The 26,154-nt window shown below is 44.0% G+C and overlaps 1 protein-coding gene across 4 annotated transcripts in view; it reads right to left on the bottom strand.

Annotated features, from left to right (window-relative positions):
* The window catches only part of POC1A (POC1 centriolar protein A), a 61,853-nt gene that overhangs the window by 14,472 nt on the left and 21,227 nt on the right, over positions 1-26,154 (bottom strand). For 2 of the 4 annotated variants that reach the window (XM_026045993.1, XM_026045995.1), the window contains exons 2-8: positions 19,608-19,779; positions 18,341-18,520; positions 17,109-17,216; positions 16,555-16,670; positions 12,587-12,720; positions 7,295-7,363; positions 5,230-5,328 (exon numbers count right to left, since the gene is read on the bottom strand). In XM_026045993.1, the coding sequence (XP_025901778.1) occupies positions 5,230-5,328; positions 7,295-7,363; positions 12,587-12,720; positions 16,555-16,670; positions 17,109-17,216; positions 18,341-18,520; positions 19,608-19,768 (867 nt within the window). In that variant the 5' untranslated portion in view covers positions 19,769-19,779. Of the gene's footprint in view, positions 1-5,229; positions 5,329-7,294; positions 7,364-12,586; positions 12,721-16,554; positions 16,671-17,108; positions 17,217-18,340; positions 18,521-19,607; positions 19,780-21,988; positions 22,147-22,442; positions 22,567-26,154 lie in introns of those variants that run through there. The other 2 variants (XM_026045992.1, XM_026045994.1) reach the window with 2 other exon arrangements.

The following is a 26,154-nucleotide window of genomic DNA, read 5'->3' as shown; positions in this document are numbered from 1 at the left end:
CCTGCAAAAAAAAAGTGAAAATTTGTCTAACAGGAACACCGCAGGAATCAGATGCTTGCACCTACTGATCAGCAAAGTTAAGGGAATACTGGATTYCTCTCTTCCAACCTTATATAAAAACATAACATAAAAGGAGTGGGGAGAGATGCAAACTACAGAACTACAGCAGGTTCACGCTCCTCGGCACAGGCTGCGGCTCTTCAGTGGGTGAGGGCCACATAACCACATGCAACTGCCTTCCAAGGAGAGGCTTTCACAGAAAGTAAAGGGAAAAAAAACCCACAAAAGCATTCATAAGCATTAATGGATACTACCAAAATTAGAGACAGTAACTGATTTGGAAGCCCAAAGGTCAAAAAATGAAAGAGCACATCTGGCATATGAGTAATTCTGGAGGAATTTACTTACGCAGAGGAGGAGGAGGAGGAGGGCGAAGCACTACAGCCAGCACAGGGACACGGGCTGAGCACGGAGGGCACCCCAGGTCCCAAAGCACGAGGCCCAGGGAGCAAAGAGAACAGGTTGATTTGGTCGTGCAAGGTCAGGGACTCCTCAGTAGACCTTGACTGTTGCTCTTCGGCCTCCTCTTCTTCGAGAAGAGTTAATTTGTGATTTACTGTGGTTCTGAGAACACTTTTTACAGCAATTTCTTTTCAAAGAAAAAGTAGCTCCCAGAGAATATAAACAACACCGAAGTTATATGAAAGTGTGCTGAGACAGCAAAGGGCACATCRCCCCTTTCTTCAAGAATTCATTACAGTTGATAATTATTCAGACTCTGGTTTCAGTTTCCCAAGCCAATCCCCTGGAATACCAAGGCATGTCCCTGCTTTCTTGTTTCCAACTCACACRAGTAGGTCTCAGATTCCCCCCAGGAGCTGTAAACTAAGCAGTATCATCCTAAACTAGGTAACTCCCAGTTCAATCCCATGGCTTAAGCCAAAAGCTGCACGAATAAGACTTCTCTCAGAAAAGCTAACGTTGCACCCAGGTAAMAGTGTGTTTTGGGGTTAAATGGCTGCAAAATCCACAACGGAAGTGACAAGAGACACAGACTTCACCATCATCTCCTGTAAGGCCGTCTCCTGCTGCACCTATTGCCTCTCTCACCAGGATCCACCTTGAAATCCGGGTCCTTCGCTGCCTTTGGGACATCTCAAGGTCCCCTCCATTGAAGAGGGTCCTGCTTCTGAGGCACTGCCCCCTGAGCAGCTTTCTGAAAGCTAAATGCAACASCAAGAAGAGACCTGCAGCCTTCAGAGCCTTCCATTGAAAGTCTCCTTAGCGGCCTCGTTCTTTGCAGTGCGACGAGGAGCTACAACGTGCCTAAAGACAGCCTATATCTAAACACACAAGGAGTCTCCACATCAATTATATTTCCTATTTTCCATAATATTACATGAACAATTCTATTCCACTATACACAACTTGACTCAAACGCCCTTTAATTTCACCTTTTCAGAGGAGATTTAGATAAACACCCAGGCACTTTCTAAATGTCTAACTGTTGATGTGACATCAGCTGTTCAGCATTTCTTCATAAGACTTTACCATACATAGTCTTCTTGGAATTAGTCAAACAATAGCAGCAAATCTAATGAAATAAGTGCTCTCGTACACGCATGGCAGTAGAGACTCTCACGAGTGTAGAAAATTTTCTTCGKATTTGAGGGAGGGGAAAAAATCCATCACAATAACCCCAAAATAAAATGTGGCTACTCTGGAAAGATGACACCGTGGGAGTAAAGATTATATAACCCAAGGAAACGTTCATGGATCTGATATCTTGTCAAAATATACTTTGATCTAATCCTATAGATTCACAGGGACCTTTAGCTTCACCCAGAATTATTGTACATATTACTACATATAGATGAAATCTCACGCAAAATCTATACTTTATATCCYGATTTCTTTTAAGTGTTTCTCGTGTCTCAATGTTTCAGCTTAACAGGTGAATCTACTCCACCTACATCAAAGCCAGCACCTAAATGCTAAGAGGATGTGCAGATCTAATAGTGAACCTCCCATACCTCAGATTTACGGAGAACACGAGCCAGGTGGGCAGAGCAACTTGCAAGCTCACACCTATTGCTGCAAATAAGTCTATTTAAAAGGATGTCTGTCAAGTCTCAGTCTTATTTAAGCAGCAGAATTTGGCACAGCATCATGGTAAGGGCAGAAGAGATGAAGCAATTTCTTCTCTTCCCACCGACGGAAAAGGCGACCTCAGTGCGAATCCAAAACCACAGATCTGCAGTTCACACTCTGATTTTGAGGGGAGAGAAGCAGGAGAAAACACTGACTTCATGCAGGAGGATTTGGGTGGCTAAGTACCTCACTTCTTAAAACACAGACTTTGCTTAAAACAAAGTGAGTCCCTTCTGAAGAGGGCTATRTAGTGAAGGAAGTCTTGCAGTGGTTGTAGCAGGGAGGGTGCTTGTTWAAAGAAGCCTAGAATAACATATTTCTAAAGATAAAAGCCAAAGTATTTTACATCAAAGAAAAAATGCCATGAATGGACATTTTATTACGGAGGCCAAGTCAGATATATAGGGACATTCCTGAAAATAAGAAGCCAAGCCATTTTCAGAGCTATTAGCCTCTTTTCAGAATTTATGTGAAGTGTTCTTCATTGTTAAACTTAATTGCTGGAATTCCATGCAAGCCCTTAGACTACACTGCTCACTGTGTCTTTCTCTCCTAATTCTATATTAAAAATGGTTTAATTGGAGCATTGCATTCTTAATTAAYTCAAACACAAGGAGGACCATCTTGCTTTGCATTTCCAGGTTCTCATTAGCCCTATAATAGGCCTTGCTTTTACATGCTTGATGATGATTCTTGTAGCAGACAGCCACAGTACAGCTGATGCCTCCCCCAAATTAACATTATCTTGATTATGACAGCACAGAGCCCACTGTGTAGCACAAGGAACATGAATTAAAACTCCACTTCTTCATAGAGGGACAGAGCTGTACCGTAGTTCCAAGGCAAAACAAAAGTGTTCCTAACCCCAAAAGGAAGAGCAACCACACAGAAAAGATCACCCTGTTGAGCTATACCAGCCGGTGACGTGYTTCAGTTGTGCCAGCTACCACCTTCTTTCTGCCACTGCTACCTCCACCACTGCTATTTAACCAGGGACAATTTTGCTGCTGAAGACAGGTTTAATGCATAGGGCTCCATTTGTGCTCATAGCTGAATTGCAAGAGCAGCCTTCGTACTGTTCACACCAAAGTGTAATACCACGTTTGCTCCAACAATAAACGTGCAGGAAGAAGCCCAGCAACTATCACTCTCAGCTGGATCTTCCAGAAGTTGCATGTAAAACATGAATTTTGCCCGCATGCTTTAATCAGGTGCTACCATTGGGAAAAGCAGCTCCCATACTGCGTGCCCAAGCCCAAGGTGGTATTTGGGCGYCAGTTCAAACCCTGCTTTGAAGTAATTTAGGTCCCCAGACCCAAGTAGGCCTCTTCTGGGTGCTTCAACATGGATTCACTCTGTCCTCTGCAAAAACACAGTGTCAGGCCCAACCCAACTTACTACGTTCCTTGGAATTTGCACTTCTCAGTTTCCCGTGGGCTCAAAACACAAGAAGAGCAAATCCTCATCAATCAGTGACACATGACACGGACTCGCTTCTCTGCAGCACACAGCTACACACAGTTGACCCCATGAGCAGCCACGGGACACTTGCCAAGGAAGCTGTTTTCCACAGGGGAACGCAGCTGTTTGGGAAGGACAGATGTGTGGGTGGGGAAGTCAGTATTCAAGAGTTTTGTTCAAAAGTTATCTTCAATGAACTTCTTGCTCCCTGCTAAAGCGAGCTAAATTGTAAAAGAGAAGGCATTTCTTTCCCTTCCTTATATTACCATTGAATAAATTGTTCTGATAACRACTGCTGTACAAATTGGGGTAATCCTATTACAGTGCTGTACTAGAGGCTGTCTTGTCAACACTACTTATGCTATTGCTAGGAATACTACGTACTGAAAATGTTATTTCTTCCATAAAAGGCTTTCCCTGTCTTTGCTACATTTCAGCCCAGAATTATACTATGCAGAATATCTGAAATTAAAGCAGAGAAATTTCAAAGTTAGACCGGCTCAATGGACTAAGAAACAAAGATGTCACTGCTTTCATGGCCTGCAAAATTTGAAGCTTAGAATACAGGAGAAGAGGGAAAGAAGGTCTTTTAGCCAAAGCTAGCCGAGGACCACTATCAAATTTTCCCTTTTATCCTCTTTTTATGATTGCTTTCTAATTTTCCTCTCCTCCTCACCCAGCATGTGCCTTCTCTGTTTTCACAGCTTCTCTTGACATAGAACATATTCTGTAGTCCAGTAAAGAAGAGCTAAGGTAATAGGATTATGGATACTATCACAGAGCAACAGAGGTCACACAGAAGCTTACCTTTCAATTAAGGTAATGGTTTATGCACAGATTAATAAACCTCCTAGCTCACAATCTCATTTTGAGCTTACCGCTCATTTAAGTAGGCGTGCCAAAACACAGCTGCTGGTAACAACATATCCTAGAACCCTACAGGTAGACACAAACATTTCAGAAGTCCAAGGAGTGGTATGACAAGACACAAAAAAATAATGAAGTATCCCTAAGTGCAAAAATTTTAACTCAGAAAGCCATTAATCTTCAACTGTCAAGCTGTTGCAATAATCATGATACCCTATGCCACCTATTTCTAACTTACCTTTAGTCTCAGCACAGATGTTGCACCTCTGCTAGACATTAATGAAAAAGTATTTGGAAAAACATCTATTTTCAAGACTGAGAGCACAAATGATTCATTTCAAAACTGACTTCAGTCGTTACTAACGGCTGGGCTTCCCAATGTATTGTCCAAGCTTACAATAAATCCTTCAACACAGTGAAAAATGCATATATATACACACACATACACATATGCACTATATGTTTTCTCCTTTTCTGACATATCATTACACACAATTTTCTTTAATCATGCTTACCTTACAAAAAACCACAGACAATAGGAAATTGAGTAGTAACAGATSTCCTACAACTCAAATCAATACCAAAGAATAAGAAGGCTCTGYAGTTTGACTACCCGAAATAATCACATTTTGTGTGTTTTAGAAAACTTCCAGGACAGGGACTCTTAATAGGTAAATCCTTGCACTACTGTAGCAGCAAACAAGCCGTGGAAGTTGAAGTGTCAGCACCACTGAAGTTACACTGACCTACCTGACTGTGATGGGTTCCATCCACGCTAGTGCCAGATTTCTGGGTTTTCAGCACATCGCCATAATCTGCTGCATCAAAGTTGGTCTTCCACACCATCACCTGCAGAACAAAGAAACGCTGCTAAGTTCARTGGATCAAAGCTTTGAGTCTACTTTGAAAGTTCAATATTGTCACCCTACCAGTGACAGGAAAAGCACACAAAAGCCCGCCAAAGGCAGCTGCACCACTGATGGAACCAGCGAGAAGTTGAGGCTGGAGGAGACCTCTGAATATCTAGTCCAATCCCCTGCTCAGGCAGGGTCAGCCACCTAGAGCAGGTCGCCCAGGACGGTCTAGACAGCTTCTGAAGTTGTCCAAGGATGGAGACTCCACAGCCTTCCAGGGCAAGATGTTCCAGCTCAGGAACTAAAGGTCGTTGCTTGTAAATATGTTGCTGAACAAAGACGTRGCACAACTGAGTTCTCAGCAAGTAAGTGACCTCTTCCAACATTCCTTTGGTCAGGAATATCATGGCCCTAATGCTACCTAGAGAGCTTCAAAGCCACATGAGGAATATATCATCAAGCCCCAAGTATATTAAATTATCATGTTCTGCATTATAGCACTTGTGAGTCACACACCAAACAGCTACTGCTTTGTTTTTCTTCTCCAAGAGATTCCTTCTCAGAGAAAGCAGGGATTAGGACTTTGAAACTTGTACTAGAGATCTTCAGCTATTTTGCCAACTAGTACCAAAAGTAAATCCTACCAACATAAACAGGTAGTTACCTCTCCCTAATGTAACAGAATTTGCGTTTAGAATTTCTGTCTTAGAAGAAATGAGGAGATAGAACCAGGATCCCTCTACTATATTAACCATTTCAACATACCAAGAGCAAATTCAAAAGACATTTATGAAACTGAGCAGCTTGTTTTAGTTGTAAGAAACATCAACATTTGCTTGAGATAGACAGCAGGTTTTGTGCTTTCCTTCTGTGAAACACACAGGAATTTTTCTTTTGTATTTGCACGTTTATCCATTCCACTGGGAAGCAAAAGAAGGATTGGATAAAATAAAAGCTTTTTAAAGGAATGCCTTTTATGCAATGGAGACAAGTAGGCTAGCTCATATACCTATGCTAGAAACCCAAAGTCACCTTTTGGGCTATCAGAGCTGGATATAAAATTCAGTATTCCAAACCAGTTCTTTTTCCTATAGGGAATAAATACCAATAAATTGCTATATAAATGCAGCTTCTAGCACCATCATGGCTCTTGAGGGGGAATGAAACAGCAGCAAAAGGCACATTTATTTCTTGTGTTAGATAAGCATTTCAAGTGCTAATCTTAATGAAGTGACCCCAATATAATTTTATAAGACAAAAAAACCCAAGATGCTTCTCTCTCGCTCTTGTTTTAAAAGCCTAAATGAAAAGTGGTCTTGAAGAGACAGCACAGCATGCGATGTCATCTTTCTTAGCAGAAATTCCTTTCTATAAAAAGGAATTAAGAAGTAACAGCTCTTAAAACTGTCACCAGCTATGAAGRGCACAGCAAGGCACTTCAGGATGGCACAGCAACAAGCGGATATGTTTTTGCTTCACCTCACTGACAACAAGAAAATAAAACCCAAGAGCTTTTATAAAGAAATGCAAGTCTTTACACGTTTCCCTCAGAACTATCCMGCGGCAGATGCCAGAGACAATCCTGGGCTCCACTGATCTCCAGGCTGACTCAACACAGCCATTTTTACAGCAGCCTAGTCTGCTGCCCAGCAGCAGATGCCTCAGAAAAGTATGCAAAAAAATGAGGTGTATATATATATATATATAGTATGTGTACATGTATGTGTATGCACACACATATACATAGTATTATTGCCCTTGTTTTACATACCTCACTCCCAAACTACTCAGCTTACAAGCTTCTTCAGTCAGAGAAACACCTATGTTTAATACTCCTCACCATTTTTTAAACAATTGCTCTTTTCTKAGAAGCATCAACATGTCTGGGTTCACTAGCACAGCTGTTACAAGAAATGAGTGAGAACATGGCACATGTTTATCCAAAAAATCCAGTCACCTACCTGCTCATCAGAGCCCCCAGAAGCAAAGAAGTCTCCAGTTCTTGAGAACGCCACACAGGTGGCTGGTCCCTGCAAATAAATGCAAGGAATGAGTTAGAATATATAATTGTTATAAAGCCTGGTTCCTGGTTTCTTTATTACAGCTTTACAAGCTGCTCCTCTTGACATCTGCAGTCTAAAGGCAACATGTGAAKAGCTCTTAACTGCCAGGTAAATGGCCTGCAATTAGCATTCCTGCAGACACTGAGGTTGCTGGTTCCCATATTTTTTCACAGAGTTTAGGATACCTCGCCTTGCAATATTCATGGCATTAACACAGAGAGGAACAAACCCAATTTTACAGCTTCAGCCTCCTTGTTCTGTTGCCGCTTAAGCAACAGCTTAACAATCTGCGTAGACTTATGTCAGCTGTCAGGTTTAAATCTGCTTTTCTCTTAGCAGTAGCTTTACAGAAGAGATGCCAGAACGAAGGCATCCGTGACCGGCTCCCTGTAGCCCAGACCTCGCACTTAGAAGAAGCCTCGTGCTAAAACAAACAATTCTGGGAGACTTTAAACACTCTCATCTGTTCTTTCTCTGAAGTGGTGGCTGAGCAGAAGCAGACGTTTCACAGCACACATCTCATTTAACACATTTCCAATCCTGAAGCAAGTACCCAGGAAGAAACARGGATGGAGGAGAGGGATGCAGTCAACATCGTGAGGTGCAGCTGGCGCTGGAGTCTCAAAGTGCTCGTGTCGCATTTGAGGAATTACAGCCTCCCTTTTCCAATATTCCCATGTGATTCCAAAACGTTTGTGGCATTCTAAYGGCACAGACCATCCCAGTACAGGATAGCTCGCTTTAATCTCACACTCACACTGTTACTAACAGAGACTCTGGAAAATAAAATGGAAAAGTGGTATGGGTATGGAGAAAGGACACCAGTAAGTACATAAGCCTAGAAATCTTCACTGAATATGGCTGAAAGATGAAAATTTCTCAATGAAGAGGGAAATGCAGCAGAAAGGCCTGACTCAAAGCACCCGTGCAGCATCAGGGTACCAAATACTGCACTGGAAAGAGCTGCTTCTTGAGGATATGGAAGCTGCATTTGGGCTGTGATAAACCCAGAAGGGTCAGGGCAGGGGGAAGGAACCAGTCGAGATGCTGTTGGAGACAAAATGTTCAGGAATGAGCACAAGGGAGGAACACGAGAGAACAGCGGTGTTTTGCAAAAGGATTTCATCAGCCTTCTCTAAACATTTCTGGGTATTTAGACAAAATTTAGCACAATTTACAAATCGCATCAAAACAGGCCATGAAGAGACTCCCCAGGCAGGACATTCTGAACGGAGGAGAAGCGAGGCTGGGGGAAAGAGGCTCGCAGAACATATTCCTCCCAAAATAGAAAAGGGTATCCAAGGTGGAATGTGCCTCCAGAAATTGATAGAATGGGAACAAACAAGTCAATAGACACAACATCCTCTATGGATTTGTTGACATAAATTAGGCAAAAAGGCTTCTTGCTACGTACACGCACAGCRCTCCTCCCGGATATAACAGGTTTGCTATGGCAACACACAAATAACTGTTTGCCAAATGCTCTGGGATTTTATTATAAACACCCAAAGCAAAAAGGGAAGCCACACATGCCAGTGACTAGACACAGCCCAAGTTGCATTCCTGCTAGGTAAGCATGGCAGAGACTTGACACATCTGTGACAAAGTCCTGAGCAACAGATACATATTTGGAGCCTGAAGAATTCAAAGCCTTCTTCAGTATCTATATATTTTTAAGGCTACTATTTCATATTTAAAATATTGTCAAAGAGGTGACTGCATATTCTTATCTCAAAGCTGTAGGGAGAATTTTAGGTTTGTTATTCCAACCGCTCAGAGAGAAGAGGTTGGACAGTGAGATACCAAGGCAGCATGAAAGTGCTGAGCCTTTGTGCACCCCAGTCTGGAAGAACAACTGTAGTTTCGGTGATACTAGGAGATGACTCTGGCAAGTCAGAGGGAAAGTAAAGAGCAAGTCATGCATTGGGGAAACTGAGTGGAAAGAACATCCTGACTAATCAGGATGCAACTCATCTCCCCCAGGGAAAGAACAGGTCGGGTGGAGACAAGCCCAAGGTGCCTTGGGAGGACAAATAATATTGAACACAAGGAAACGGAGAGACAAAAGCTAGAAAAGGAGTTTTACCACAGTCAAACCTAACTCTCTGCAGTGCAGTTCCCACTGAGAAGGATCTGGATGAGATCAGACGGCCAGGGGATGAGAGCTGGAGCAAGTGCCGAGCACCAGGAGACAGAGACGACCTGCAGGGTCAGCACCTTCAAGAGCCGCGTCAAGCCAAGGGCAGAYGACCTCCGAGCTTCAGCCTGGGAGCAAGCTGAGCCTTTGGTGTCACAGAAGACTCGAGAGCCAGGCTGGGTCCAAAAACAAACCCTAAGTTTAAGGATGCACATTCAATAAATGAAAAGAAAGGCAGAGATGAAGGTACTTAGAGAGAAGTGCCACGTGCTCTAGGTGACCCTGCGTGAGCAGGGGGGTTGGACTCGATGACCTCTGAGGTCCCTTCCAACCTTCGGCATTCTATGATTCTATGATTCTATGATTCTATGAAGTGGGGTCAAGGATGCTGGCAGGCTTAAGTTCTTGGAGATACAAATGAATATTTGCTTAGTAGAGACAAATAACACGATAAGCAAGGTACCAAGAACAAGGGCATCTTCCCTTGGTTACAGGGGCAGAGAGAGCAGCTCAGTGAAGACTAATTGAAATTAAGAGACCTTCTGGGATGAGGACTGAGTCAGGAAGAAGAATAAGGGAGAGGAAGGGTGACAAGGCCAACACAGCTTGTTCAACCATCTCACACAAGATGCAAGATCCTGCAGAAGCTGCACCAGACTGGAAAAGCCAAATTTTAGAAAGAGATGGGGGGAAAGGAGAGAGGGGAAAAGGAATAAGACAGTCAGGGATGTTTGTTGCTCTGTCTCATCAGCACAGCAGAGAGCACTTCCACCATGCAGGCGAGTGGAATGCAGCTCCTCATGACACAGGCTAAGGTTGCTCAGAGATTCCCAACTCGGCCCTTTCTGCTTCCTATTTACAAACACAACCACGCGGATGTTTTCCAAATATTTACTGAGAGCTTCCATGCCCTTAAGGAAGCTGCCTGGAAACGCTCTCCCGGGGCACTCCCAAGGGCAGAGGGACATGGGATCCCTGCTCTGCACTGAGAGCTCTCCGGAGGTGATTTAGGGGCGCCAAGACATTCCGTTCCGGGATGACTCAGCCCCAAGGTGGCCCTTCATTCCAGCGCCGTGTCTCATCCGCAGGGAATGATCCAGCAGCACTTGAGGCACTCGGGAGCGAAACCCTGCAGCTCTGCACAGCATGACATTTTGCAGCTGTGAGATGTCAGCTCCGTGCTGCAAACCACCCTTTCCAGCAGCTCTCYTGCTGCAAGGGGGCCAGCCCCACTGCAGTTAGACTCAGCAATGTAAACCTGGCCCCATTCCCAAAGTAAACTGTCCCTCACCAGCTGGTGACAAATTCCTGGCACTCCAGCAGTTGCATCACTTGTCCAAAGGACCTCCAGGCTTTTTTCCTTCAAGAGTCCCCTCATACTGGACAGAACAAGGCTGCAGCACCGTTTGCCCACACAAACGCACCACTTGAGGTCAGTGACTGACAATCCTATGGCCCTCACCAAAAAAAGGCAATCTCCTTCATGGCCAAGAAAGCCCCTCTCACCTCACTTTTAGCCACTTGGGTTACTGGCAGAAATCACAGCGAGACTGGCCCAAAAAAAGCCCTCAGTATCAGACTCGGTTTAGCCACTGGCCGAGCAGGCTGGATAGAAGAGGAGCCTTCAACAGCATCTACCCAGCAGCTTCTCATGGAAGCGGCGCCCAGTGTCACCGCACGTTGGTATCTCAGGGAAGGCAGCGCAGTGGGAACAGGACCTGTTAAATCAGGCATTAAAAATATAAAATCCTATAACAATACAGCACGTGGTAGAGCAGAAGCAGTTGCAGGGCTCTGCCAGGGCTGCTTCCACAGCCAACTTAACCTCATACAACGTCCCTGCAGAGCACTGGAAAGCCCTACCAGCCACTCCTGCACCTCCATTTGTTTCCTAGGAGGAGCTGTAAATCCACAACACACCACCGTGCAGTTGCGCCCGTGCCATTTCCAATGCCTGTTAGGTGACCAGGATGAGGTGATAAGCATTATCACCAGGATGAGGTGATAAGCATCTCAGAAGTAGTCAAGACCCATGCAGTTTTAACCCAGTGTCTAAGCAGATGAATCAAGAAACAATTACTTGGTTCAAGTACCAGCCCTAGCACAGCAGTTGCCCAAAAAGGACTTTGTTGCCTTATTTATTGTCACCTTGTTGCCTTATATATTTTAAGTTTTGCAGCTTATGGAGCTCCTGTTATTGCCTAGAATTTGCCTGCCCTCCCCGGCCCCAAGCAGGTCCCGGCTGGGATTTTCCCAGCTTTTGGCATTTTAAGGCTCAGCCACAACTTCACAGTGACCAGTGGCTTAAGAATTTGTTTCATTGCTTACAATAAAAAAAAAAAAATTAATTAATAAAAAGGGAAAGCCTTTAAAATAGGTCTGCCTTTTCCATGCCTTTGAGACCCACTCAGCATACCCAAAGAAATGAAGTATTTGTTTACATCTAACATCAAAAAGAGCAGCTCCAGGCATTCATATAATGACCAGCCTCACAGGCAACACATCCAGTAGCATGGGACTAATAGGTCAATCAGTTAAACATAACCAAACAGCAACATCTATAACTTTCAACTGAGTGAATAAACAGAAATGGGAAGGTGTTCCCAAAGCACACCCCAAAATACGTTTTCTCCATTTTACTACCCCTGCTTTAGCTGTCTGCCACATGAATTGAATTGACTTTTACAGCATCCTGGTCAGGAAGCCAAGTGCTATTTGAGGTGCTCTAGAGAAGGGGAGAGAGTTAGACCAGAAGAACAGAGACTGCAGGACTGGCCCAGGGACACAGGACCTGGGGAACAGCACTGACAACTTGCCTTAAGCCTTAGACTTGCCTGGTGAAACACAGGAACTTTGTCTCGTTTCATCATCTTCTCCATTCCTGCCTTATCTCCCTCCATCCCCATTCTCCTGCCCTCCAAAACAATGCTGATTCCAAAAGTTCCCATTATTTTACACAGAGAATCTTTCAAAAGACTCATGAAGAAATCTAAGAATCGGTCACAAATCAGTTTAATATGTTACGGGTTTGTCCATTGCTGTGTTTTCCTCACCTGGTGACCATGGAGYGTGTACAGAAGTCGTCCTTCGAGCAAATCCAGAATTTTCAGAGTTGAATCATTGGAAGCAGTAACCAGATAATTTCCAGAGGGRTGAAAGGAAAGACTGTTTACCACAGCACTGTGAACTAAGAATGGAAAAAATGCAAGTCGGCCTCAATGAYAATTGTGCACATAATAAGCCCAAGGCAAAATAATACAATAAGGTACAAGCATATTGCAATATTCTAAGGTTTAACAGGAAAATTATCACGGGGGAGATGTTCCTCAGGACTCTTCACAGCACTGCAGAACAAGAGCAATATGGACACTACTCTACTGAAAGGAAAAAGGAAGTTTTGCCAGTTAATCTTGTGAGATTTAGTCCTAGAAAAGTTGSCAATGTAGCCCAAAACACATCTGTGTGCACAGGTGACCGGGAATGACACATTTTACCACTGGGTAGCTGCTATTCTCACCCCAAGACTATTTTAAAATAAAAACTGCAGGTTAGTACATTAAGGAGAACATGAAAATTACCATGGAAGGCTCAAACTTGGCTTTGTGTAGGTGCTCTTCATTTGCTACTKGACTAACCAGACCTGGATTTAAGAGACTCTAGGAAAAAAGTACCCATACCTGGAAAATGTTGTCACAATTGGGCAGTATAATTATTATTTTTACAGACTTTCTGTTCACTTCACCAAAAATTTTAAAGTAAGAAGCATGAGCAGACTAGCTATTCATAAAGCAAGTGTTCCTGCATGAAGATGAAGCCAAAGAGTTATTCTGAAGAGAGCTAAAGAAAACACTCCAGGAAAAAGTCAAATTCACTTTTTACACTCACTGTAACATTCAACATTTACCTTAAGCAGGATTCTTCTTTTTTGAACTTTTGAGAAGCTGCTGAGCATATTTATTTATGGGAACATGCAGTACTTCACATATGCCCAGCTTCTTGAGCGTATGTGACATTATAAAACATTAAAACTATGCTCCAAGAGTTTTAGTTTAAATATCTAATTATTCTTAATTATACAATTTGTCCTGCAAATGTTCTGGTATCTGGAATCTACTACTGTTAAGAGTCCCCCTAAAATAAGATAAATCTCATGAGTTTAATTTACTGATATGCTTAAGTACTCTAGTATACTTACCGGTCTCTGCTCAAATTGCATGTTAAAAATACTCCTTTAAAATACAATTTTAAAGACATCACCTTTTTTTATAGACAAGGATTTGAATTAGAACTCTAAAACCATCCTGTTCAGCTGTAAAGCAGAATGCATCTACTTTTCAATCCCTCAGAAACACTAGGTATATCAGCTTAAGTTCTTAAAGATAATTCCTCTTCACCTGGACTACTAAAAATAACACAGCGGAAAGAAGTCGTAGGTCAACCTAGATGACTTCGAAACAGTTATTCCTGTAAGTGAATACTGCCTCTATCATAAAGCTAGCTCTTTTCTCCTCTCTCATAATGTTATATTATATACTTTCTGTCTTCTAAAATATATGGAGTTTGTGAAGTCTCCTGAAAGACAGCTAAACTCGTGTTTCTCCTTTGAATATTTTATTTTGAATAAAAGCAAAGCTGGACTGATTGCTCTTTTAAAACATCAGTAAAAATCAGATTTGGGCTGTTTCCACAAACCTGCACCAGATGTGGCCTGCACACATTTTTGCACGGGGAGAACTGTGGGTGAGAAGCACTGGCCATTTTTTGCAGAGGTTTAACTTGCTGGACCAAAGGGGCAAACAGCAGCCAGAGGTGCCAATACTGCATTGCTCTAGGCTCCCGTTCAGTAAGCGTGACCACAACACCCTTCCCGTGGCTATAACACGCTATGCAAGAGGTGTTGCAGTTGGCTTCCTACTTCCAACTTGTATTTGCAAACACAGGATTTGGAAAAAGCCCTGGTAATGTGAGCAATACTGCTAAGAGTTCTGGAAAAGAGCTGAACTTCAACATGCAAGAGTCTGCAACAGTGCAAATACGAGTTACCTATTCACTTCTCAGTGCAATTTAATATTTAAAATGGATTCCCCTGACACCAGTAAAACCCATGTATGGGTTTATCAATAYAACCTTATTGTGAAGGAAGGGGTGCCCTCTAGTGGAACTGGGATCACAACTTCTTCACGTAGGAGACATAGGACTAAAAGACATAGCTGAAATACCAACGTATAAAYCCTTAGAAGAACAGGACTCAAACATCTTCAAAGCGACAAACTTCATAGTCACAGTGGCATAAAACGCGTGCATATAACTGCCTTTGAAATTTATTAGATTCCTTTGGATTTTATGACTATTTCTAATTCATCATTTCATGCACAATTAGGATTCATACAGTAGGAGCTGTTAAAAGTGAAATTAAAAAAAAAAAAACCACTCCAAGAGCAATAGTGACCGATTGAACTGCTCTTCAGTAAGGCTGCCATGCAAGGGCAGCATAATTCCAAGACACAAAAAATAAACCTGGCAGCCAGATCTAAGCCACGTTAGACTCAGACAACTTAAGAGCAGTAAATGGAAGTCAGGAAGAGATCATTTCTGAGCCAAGTAACACTCTGCCTGGAAACAGACACTGCAGATCTTGCCACTGCTTAAGAGCTAAGAAAGCAGGGTAAAGGCTTATCTGACACTGCTCAAGTATTTAATCGTGCTGCCTATTTCATCAATAAGGTTTCAAAAGGTGTTTCCAAGTTTTAATAAGGGTCACAAGTTAACAATGCTGATTACACCAATAACCACACTTCAGCACCATTTGGGGTTGCACTGCTTATTTGGAATAGCTATTAAAGGCTTGATTTCCACTACATATTAAAGTATGAGAGAATTAGAAGTGACTGCAAGTTGGAAAGAATAACTGCAGAAGTTTTTAAAAGTTACCTTAKAGGGGAGGTCTCAGTCCACTTTAAAACTGAAAAAGAGCTTAAGGAGTCCTTGGCTTGACTACACAGGGAGAAATAATATCATAAAAGGACATGAAATTTGGAAGCCGAGAATAACACAAAATCAAGCTGCTAAAAATAAGACATGATTTTTAACCAAGAAGAAAACTGCTTCAATTAYGGTCATATCTTTACCATATACAAAGAGCAAAAGGACAGCCCTCCRCACAGAGCGGAAGTATTAAAGGATTCCCAACTTTGCAGGCGTCCCAGCAAGCTGCTCTTGCAGATCTCTYTTTAAATTTCTTTGGAACCCAAAGGACTTGCCTAATCTTAATAGCTTCTCTGCAGATAAGCTGCATTTGCCTTGGCATGAGCAACTCCCACTGCTCTCACCTGCACCAAGAGGTCCAGTCTTTCAYAGGTCACTGTAAGGGAACACAAACAGAATTCTACTTTTCGGACATAGCTRCGTTTCACTCTGCCCTCTGTGTCAGGATAGAGAGAAACTAGAGAACTTACACTGAAAGAAAATGCAAATTCCTCCACTGCCTGAATGAGTAAAGACACACGTATCATCTAAAGCACTTCAAAAAGAATTATATAAAGCCAGGATCAAGAGCTTTAAATTTGAGCTCCATTTTTGCCTCTGAACTTACCAAGTCAGAAAGATTCAACTACCAACTAAGCTGCTACTCTGCTTTTTTCTGCCCAGCATCCTGCTGGATGGCTGCAGCAACAAGAGCTCCCAATCTGATGTTATCTGATGTGGAGATGGCAGAAARAACAAGATACCAAGCTCCAACCCTTACCTCTGGTATGATTTACTAATATGCTGGAAGAGGCCTACATGAAAAGCTAACAGAAAATTAAGAATAAGCCATTCGTACCAAAAATAGTGCCTGAGAATGCATGGATTTATAAAATATTGTAGCATCCTTAAAAGTCTTTGCAGCAAGAATGACCGGCTGCAGTGTTGGGTGGTGGGTTTTTTTTTTTTTTTTTCTTCATTTTTTGGTTTAAAAAATTAAAATATTTCCATTAAAATATGGAAAGATGAGAATTTTTTTCCCAAGATCTTAACTTGCCTTGATAATGCTGGAGAAGTCTATTCATCCTCACRTCCCACACCTTCACTGTGTTATCTGTGCCAGCTGCAGCAATGCAGGTACCGCTGGGATGAAAATCCACRTGATTCACAAACCTGTAAATTGCAGTTAAACCCAATGATTTACATTCAATGCTTGCTTAAGATTGGAAAAGATCTTTTCAAGGAGTGAAGGGATTTCTTAGTACATTGAACATGATAGAAAGGAGGAAATTACTTACAAGGGACTTCGCAGTATGAAGCATTTTCAAGCCCTTGCTTAGAGCACTAAGTAGAACATAGGATCACATCTAAACAGATCTATCTTGAAAGTTTTACTTTACAATTGTAGTTGTAGATTAAAAACTGTGATGGGTTCAATTGTTAACAACATTCTCAAGTGTTAAAAATCTACATAATACATGATCTTCACTTAACAGTATTTCTAGACCAGCACATACAAAACCCACATTGTTCTGTTATTACCTTAAACTAATTCTAAGAGAGAACTTGTCACTCAAAAGACAGCAGGGCTGCGACCAGGCAGGTACTTACCCACCGTGCTCACAGAAGGAATGTATACATTCTCTGCTCGTTTTATCCCACAGCTTCACAGTTTTGTCATCACTGGCTGACACTATTAATCGTCCGTCAGGAGAGAACCTAGGACAAAAGTTACAGCACTCAAAAACTGCACAACAAAAAGTGCAATGGGTTAAATGGATTTGGAAAACTGTCAAATCATGCCAGGAAACAAACCTCACTCTTACAACAATCACACTGCTTTCAGTGTGACTACAATTGCCATAGGTTGAGGAAGAAAACAACCTGTAAGGCCTCTAACTATCCTAAGTCTACAAATGTATTACATGACCCTCACAGAAGTCTTCAGTCTCACTTAAGATCTCCTAACATACCACTTAATCTAAGTGCTTCTCAAGTTGTTTCAATACCCTGATTCAAAATTCCTGCGTTTGCCAAAAGTATTCAGAACAATTACTCCCAAGAGAGCAGCAAAAGCAGGGTAAGTTACATCACTTTAGTGCCTCAAAAGAAGGTATTAAGCTCCCATCTTAAACTTCCATACACAAGAGGACACCAGAGACCACTGCAACTCTCAGGAGACCTAAATTTTGATCACCTAAGAAAAAACGTGTCTTTACTCTAAACACACACATACATAAACGTTCCTCAGAAATCTGAGATGGATACTTGAAAACCAAGTTTTTAGGAGCTGACAGGAATAAAATGCTTCAATTTGGCAGCACTTCCAGTATTTTATGCACTCTGTTCATTGCTAGAATAACCAAAGACCATCATTAGGCAGTCCTTGTGAATGTGTACAATGAATAACTTCACATATCAAAATGCTTGCAGATGATTATCTTTACATTCTCATAAGTGTCCTCCTCCTCAATATAAAGGAAGGCAATAAGCACAGATAATCATTTTTCAAGAGARGCACAACAAGCCTGGCAGTAACCAAACTGAGATTGTATAGGCCTTCTCTTTGGCTTCTGCAGCAATTTTGATATATTAAATTCTCAAYTAACTAAAAAAGGATCAAATATCTAAGCAGGAAACTGTGCTTTAGAAAAGATCATCAAAGAAATACAAAATGGCTATATAACCATTAACTGAGGGATCTCTGCACTTAGCAATGTATTTCAGGCAACAAGAACATCTGAATTAGTCTAAGTAGTCTAAGTAGTCACATTACACAAATTCACCATCATGTTTGACTTCAAATGACAAATCACTCCTATTTGTCAGCAATCTGTACTTACTTGGCACAGCGAACCCAGTTTATGTGCTGACTAAGTGAGAATAGAAACTTTTGTCTGTGAACTGTCCACACTTTGATGGTTTTATCATCAGAAGCTGTAACCAAGGACTGGCCATCGCTGGAGAAATGAACACTCCTGACGGTTCCCGTGTGAGCTTTGAACACAGTGGATTCTCCTTTGCTGATCAGGACAAAAAATATAAATGTTGAAACTGCAGAACAAGACAGCAAAGACACTTTGTACATGAAAACATTACATTTCTGTATGCTGATCTATACTATTAGAAACTATTCTATTGGAAATCTATATGCTTACATTAGGAAGCAAGATATTCAAGTCTATATAGTTCCAAGAGTTGGTTCAGAACAAACAGCTGAAACGTTGTTCTAGTCGGCTGCTGGAGCCCAATACAACTTGAAATAAGCGAAATCCCCACATGAGATGGCATTAACTTGCTGCCCTTGAAAGGGACYGCAAGATGTCAGAGCCTTCAGAAACCAAGTCCTGCCCCCTAAATGGGCTATGTACATGTCACTCCTCGAAACTTGAGCTTGCACTTCTGCAAACACCAGGGAGAGCCTTTCTGTCCCTTTGTAACTTGTGCCTTCACTTGTTCTAGCAGGAACTAAYGTGATACACCACAGGCTTTCAGTTCCTTCACTGCACTGGCTTTCAAGTCTCAGTAATTCCATGAACRGGTAACAAATGCCATTTAAGCAGCTTAGGAATCTTTTCTTCAAATGCTTCTCTGTATAGACTGATAGGGACATTGCTTGAAAATGTGATTTCTCAACAGGCACAACTTTCTCAAGAAGAATACGCTCAAGAGCTAAGCTACTAACTTTTGTGTCTTTTTTTGCAGCTCTCTCCTGACTGTTTTGTATTTCAATTAAATGTTCCTTGCCAAAGATATATCGTGCAAAACACAACAATGTGGACTGGAACAACACAACTTACAAGATCCTTCAGCTAATGATTATCAAGGACTTAGCGCTATTTCATTAAACCAACCAAACTCTTGCAATTTGCTAAGACAACAGACAAGGAAGGGAGGGGAAGAAGCATTAAACAGCTGTTGCTAAGTTAGATTAAATTAGTCCTTACATTAGCAAAAGTTAATATCGCAAAGGATTTTGGTTTCTTTTTCCACTCTTGTTCAAGACCAAGTTACCTCTCCTTTAAACAACTCCCAATTCCAGATGTGGACAACTGCTATCAAGAAACAGGGAGAAATCTCAGGCCACAGTTAAACATAACGCATACTTACACGCTGGGAACCCATAAACGAACTGTTTTATCTCTAGAGCCTGAAGCCACGAGGTGACCAGAGGGTGAAAACTGAACACACATCACTGCATCTTTGTGGCCCATGAAGCGATAGGCTCTCATCTGAGGTCTCATGCTCCAGATCATCAAGCACGAATCCATCGAGCCACTTGCTGATTTGAAAATGGAAAGAAAAAAAAAATACAGAAAAACAAGCTTGTGTTAGTTCTTCTCCAATTACTCTTTAGCTATTTTTCACACTCAAGTCAGCTTCACAGCTTCCAGCAATCTCAAGCACTTTGTCCTTCGAGCACTAAACCTCATTAACACATTGCATGTTACACGTCTCGTTAGGATCTGACCAGAGTCACAGACTGGGCTGCACCGACATTGCTACTGCTAAGTCAGTTCATGCCACRGTCACAGAGGCAGACGTCACACAGAAACTGCAAAACTTCTAAAAAAAAATACATTGAGGAACCACACAAGCAAGATGGTTATTTCATAGTTGTTCTTTGGGACTGAGAAGCAGTCCATCTACCCACATCATCCTACTCACATCCAGTCTTCTGGATGTGGGTAGTGGCTACCGGATGTGTCTTCTGGCTACTTCTATCCTCACCTGTAATAACAGCCTGCTATCTGCACTTTGCCTTTATTCCTGTGCTCCTGAGGAAGGGCTGGAACAGAGCAGGGACCTGCTTTGAATGCAAAGGCCAGAGAGCAGAAGGGACCAAATGCAGGAGAGAAGAGGCTGGAGGAAAATCCCAGAGAACAGACTCAACTTTTGGGAGCAACACTGTCCCCTGGGACAGAGGGGGCTGCTCCAAGTTCTCCCTCAGCAGCAGAAGCAAAGGGTTGYACATGAAGCAAAAGGCAGTGCACATGCTACACTCACAGCAAGCATAACTTACCCCAAATCATCAACAAAGGCTAAATCTAACTTCATTAAGTCTAAAATTCCCCAGCTCAGGTTCCACAACCAACTCAGGGTGGAGGTAATTGAGGAGTTGCTCTTCCCAGAGTCTGCTAYGCTGTGCAGATGGGCAACACAGGCATCCCAGTGACTTGCAAAGAGCAAGTATAGACCAGGGCAACTTAAAGAGAAAAATGCTATATGGCAAGTCCCAGAAACAGGGAGGGTAAAAATACCACTTGAAATCACTTCTATGCCTAAATAACAGAAAACTTTGTAGATTTTTCACCTTATACTCATCTTAGCCTTCAACAAACCAAGGCTGCATCTGTAGCGCTCTGCCCAAGAGCCAAGGCATAAGTCCAGGGGGAGCTTAAAATGCTTCAAGGAAAGAAAGCACCAATTGATGGTAGGTTCTGATACTGCARTATAATAACTATGAGGAGATTTCAGTTCATTAGCTTTATGGCAAAATACCAAATAGCTTTTGCTGGACATATTCCTTTATTTCACAGTCATTTTGAGACAGAAATAATAGTTATCTCTTTTTCTGTCATTGATTCAGGATTAATATATGTCCTTATCAAACCGGGTCATTCATTACACACATCCCCTGGGGAGGGGGAAAAGATAAAACTTATCTATTTGTCACTTGAGGYTTTTTYCCCCCCTCCCTTTCCTTATATCTTTCCTTTCCTTAAGATTTACAAGATTTACAGTTTTTTACAATTTGCAAGATTTACAGGGAGACAGTATCAAGACATTTAACTTTAGTTACAACTACACACTGGTGAAGATACTAAATTACAGCGTGACAGCTGCCCTGGTTTCAGTGCTACATAACTTAAGGCAAATAACGTTCTACCATCTTAAACAAGCACTTAAGTAGGATGCTGGTTAGACATGACATGTTGACAATAACTATTATCATTACTGAATTCAGCAAATAATCTAACAGAGTAACAAAGAGCTAGTTGCTTAGGTCTGGCTGGTTTATTTTAGGAGGTGATAAGGGATAGAAAATGAAAATAAAAAACCATAAAACATCATAAGAAAAGTTTAAGTGACTGATGTAATAGTAGCTACAGAAAAACAGTTCTTAGAATTTGCTTCCTTTCTTACTGGAGCTCACGGATAATGAATACTAAGATACTTTCAYGGTCTAGTAAAGGGAAACCAAGACCCACATGCTGCTTCTGGAAGGCCGATGGAGAGCAGTGCTGAACTGCACTCAAACCATCCCTGTGCCCTCTGGACAAACATTCAGGGATCCACAGACACAGCCACCCATGCAAAATGAATAACTGCTCTACAAGTAAAAACAGGGGCAGTAGAAAGAAAGAGATAGCAGATAACAATAAAAACAACAGCATGTAGTGCAGATAACAATAAAAACAACAGCATGTAGTGCAAGACAGGTGGTACAAGATAAATGGGCTTATTTTTTGTCCTTTATAACACAGTACCTTCACAGTAACCTCCATTAACCGTGACATTCTTTCTTTATTTCCAGCCCATCAAAACAGAGAGAGGATTTACCCAGTTGCTTCTTATTGAGACTGAAGTCCACGCTAGTGACAGCATCTCTGTGGCCTTTGAAGTGTCTCTCTAAGGATGGATCATCCTAATAATAATAATAATGTTGAGTGACTATAGATTAAGAACTACCTCTGCACAACAAAAGCATTTTATTTTTGTGACAAGCTAAATAAATCAGCTCTTCATACCACACTAACCCAGGACTGTTTAGAGGTTCCTCCTCCCCAAACCTGAGCTGATATGCTCCAAGGGAACCAAGGTTTTCTCCTGTGTTTTTCACAGCGGTGCCAGATGGATTCTGCAATCCCAGAGGCACAAAGTGAGCCCGGTTCCCGTGCCATGAAATCCCCGAGAGGCACAAAACGAGGCAGGCTCCCTTACCATGACGCAGGGAGCGGGATAAGCAGCTCCTTGCAGGAAGCACCCGGCGAGGACAGCTCTTGCAGGCAGGCCAGCCCGCGGCAGCCTCAGGACGAGGGAGGACGTGGCCCGCCCGGCTCCTCCAAGGGGATTCACCACTTCCAGCGGGGCCTCCGCCTTCCAACGCCACCTCCCCTCCGCTACACCTTGAAACAGGGAGTTTTACATAAAATTAAACGTCCCGCGAGCGGGACTCGAACCGGGCCCCGCTGCCCAGACCCACGGAGCCGCGCGGCGCTCACCCGCCCGGCGGCCGCCATGACACCCRCGCTCCCGCCCTTCCTAACGGTCGCCGCTCTTAAAGGGGCAGGCGCGGCGCGAAGAGCGGGAAACGGCGCCGCCTCGCGGGGCGCCCGCGCTCGCCTCAGCCTGAGGAAACGGCTCCCTGGGAGAACGCTTCCCGTGGAAGCGGTTCCGGAGGGAGGGAGGGGTTGTGCTGGGCTCCCGTTGTGCCTGCGCTGCCGGGAGCCCGCACCACAGAAGGCTCGCACAGGGAAGCGGGGCCATTTTGGGATCATTCCCTCCAAACGGGAGTCTCTTGGCGAGGCCAAATCCCTTCAGAAATCCTGGAAGTTCTGCTTGGGGGGCAGTTTATGCCCTGCCCAGGAGCAGGAGGGGCTGGGCACAGCTCACAATTAAGTTCATCCCAAGACACACCAACACAGACTGCCCCTCTTCTGCTCAATAAGTTGTTAAACACACTGGACTTGTACATATTTTGTGGGATTTCTACTTAAATAAAAACAGTTTCAGCTCAGCCACTTGCTGAGCTGTGATAGTGGAGGGAGATCCTTAGCTTTCGATCCAGCAGCCATGGAGAGATTTGATCCCGTGCAAGCAGGGAGGGGAGCAGACCTGTTGCTATCAGAACTGATCTTTGCTGCTCGTTAATGAGGGGCAATGAGGCAAAAGCCACCCGAGTTTAAAGAGGAAGCAAAGGTCACCAGGCTGCCCTAGGTGTTATCAGAGCCTTGTGAACAGGGAGGAAGGTCCCATCAGCCGGCTGAGTGACACCACAGAGAGCTTGACGGAGCCACCTGCTCCTCCCTGGATCCCAGGGATCTTTTCTTGGAGGCCTGGCCTTCCAAGAGGATTTCTACAGCCCTCACTGTTCACCTGGGTAGTTGGAGTGCTAGGGAAGGGGATGGGGACACGGTGACATGGAGCTGCAGGTCTCCCCGAGCACAATGTGCTGGCACCATTTGGTGAAGCTTTGCAGTCCCCATAGGGAACTCACACACATCTGCTTCCCAAACTGGCCTAAAGGAGAAGGATGCGAAGGAGAAGTCCCCAAGGCTGGACCCAGCCTGAATCCCAGCAGCGGCTTTCCCAGGCCGAGCTCTTTGTTGGGCCCCTATGGAGCCATCTYAGACCAGTTGCACTGCTCCTAGTGTCTTGAGTCACTGACAGATCTTCAACCCCGTTAAATGAAGGTAGAGCAAAACCACCTTCAAAATACTGCTGCACACACATGGCCCCAGCTGTGCAGCTGTTTCTTSTAGCCAGATTTGCACCGTTTTCACCCTTCCCTGTGTTACAGGCCAAGTCCAGAACAGCTTGACTCTGGAGACATTTAGCTTTTATTTAACCTTGGGTGCTCGCTAAGCAAACARGCTCTGTGCCAGGCTCGCGGAGCAAGGCCACGCGAGTGCTCGCAGCCCATGCGCTCCCGTCGGTGACAGCGGTTCAGGGCACMCCGAGCACGCAAGTGCATCCACCCRGGACCCAAAGGGCAGAGCGGAGCGCCAGGCAAAGGCCAGGCAGGTTCACAGGACCGAGGCCAGCGCYGCTGGGACGSAGAGCACCCYGTTCCGGGCGGCACGGAGCCCTCGGGTCCTCGCTTCCCATCCACGCATGGCCGGGACACACAGACCCCACCACCAGGACAGACCCAAGCAGAGCAAGCAACGGGCACGGTCCAACAACCCCTTGCCTCACACCAGCCGTGCAAGCGTGTTCTCAGCCTGAGCAGGGCTGCAGGGACCTGCTCACAGCTCTTCAGCCCTCTGCAAGGCTCATTAACAAAAAACTTTGATCGCTGGGCTGAACCAGGCACTGCGGGGGGGTTAATCGTTAGCTCGGTTTTCCTAAAAGGCCTGGCATTTACACTGGACAACTTTCCTAGCACACTTAGTCTTAGCTTTGACGTCCATAGTCTTATGGAAAATCTTTGTCCCGAGACATCTGAAGTCTGCGTATTAAACCTGCAGCCTAGGGGACAGCATCAACCTGTCCCTCCTAAAGGGCATAAAGTTTCCAAGGAAAATATTACATAAGAAGAGCAAAAAGGCTCCACATGAAGCCACATGGGCAGAAGAACACAGAGCTTTCTAGAGTAACTTGGTCAGCCCAGACAAACAAACCTGCTCCCTGTCCTGACACTGTGTACCCATGGACCTTGCTCCTCCCGAGACCCATGTACATTTTCTGCTATCCTTTCCACACAATTCCCATTCCCTGTGGAGGGGAATGGCCAGTCAACACCTCCAGAAGAGACTGCAAGACAAGACCAAACCTCTATCGCGTTTGCTGCCTTTTCATGCTGAAAGATTCAATACATTTGCCCCCACTTCTCCATCATAGAGTCATTGCAGGCCCAGCTTCTCCTTCAGCATTTCCTAGGGCAATTACTGCTTTTATCTCTGCTTACGGATGCCTTCAGCTCAGTTCACAGCTCCAGGAGCTGCATTTTCCAGCCTTTCAAGCCCAGGCTACTCCAGGGTGTCACTTCCACACGGGGTGTCCTCCTGCTCCCCAYGCTGCAGCAGGAAGGCAATGCACAACCGAGCTGGAGAAAGGGGTGCAAGCGAGGGAAAGCAGCTGGATGTTGGCCCACCTGTGATCCAAGAGAAARGTCYTAATTTTTGACTGCACAGTCTTCTYTTTAAGGAATCAAGCACAATTCTCCCATCTCTAAAGACAGATGAGCTGCACAATGATTTGCAGTCACCTCAATAAGCTTCTCGTGCAGCAGAAATGAGTAAGGAGCTCGTGATGGACGAGCGTCCTTTCCTCTCACCACGTGGAGCTGCACTGCACCTTTCAGAGGAGCCCAGCACACAATTCCCCACACCCTCGGGCCCTCCTAACCTTTGCAACAGCCACAGGGCATTATACAACACTCCCCACACGCTCCCTCCCCACAAGCTGGGGCTCCCTGCCTCTGCAGGAGCTCACTTTGGCTTTCATTTCTTGCACCTGACAAGAGGAGGAAGGGGCTGCAAGAGGCAGTTTGCCCTCAAGTGCCCTCTGGGAATGTGAGGAGCTGTCAGCAGCTTTTCCTGAGCCAGCTTCGCATGCGTGACAAGCTGTATTGACCCAGTACTCGGGGCCGTGGCACGATATCCAYGAAGCTCATTCCGGCCAGCATTTAGATACCTGTGATCAAGGACCCCCCGTGCAGCCCAAAATCTGCCTTGCAGCTGGAAGTGAACCCCAGTGCTTTTATTGTGCCAATGAACGAAGAACTTGTCGACAGGGAGAGGCACGAGCAGCACAAGAGAGCAGCACAAACGTTGCTGTGTGCCGCTGCCTGTACAGAACGGCTGATATCTGCACGTGTGTCTCTCCAAACACATTGGGCTGCACTAGAAGAGCTTTAGCGCTGCATTAGAAGCCAGGGAAGGGGAAGCTGGAGGATATTCTGCTGATAAAGTTCAGACTTGACCCTTTT

Source organism: Nothoprocta perdicaria, unplaced genomic scaffold (genome assembly GCF_003342845.1).
Source record: "Nothoprocta perdicaria isolate Ctin4 unplaced genomic scaffold, notPer1 scaffold_42, whole genome shotgun sequence".
Lineage (NCBI taxonomy): Eukaryota > Metazoa > Chordata > Aves > Tinamiformes > Tinamidae > Nothoprocta > Nothoprocta perdicaria.
The sequence above is the reverse complement of the archived record's forward strand: the minus strand, read 5'-3'. Positions and strand labels throughout refer to the sequence as shown.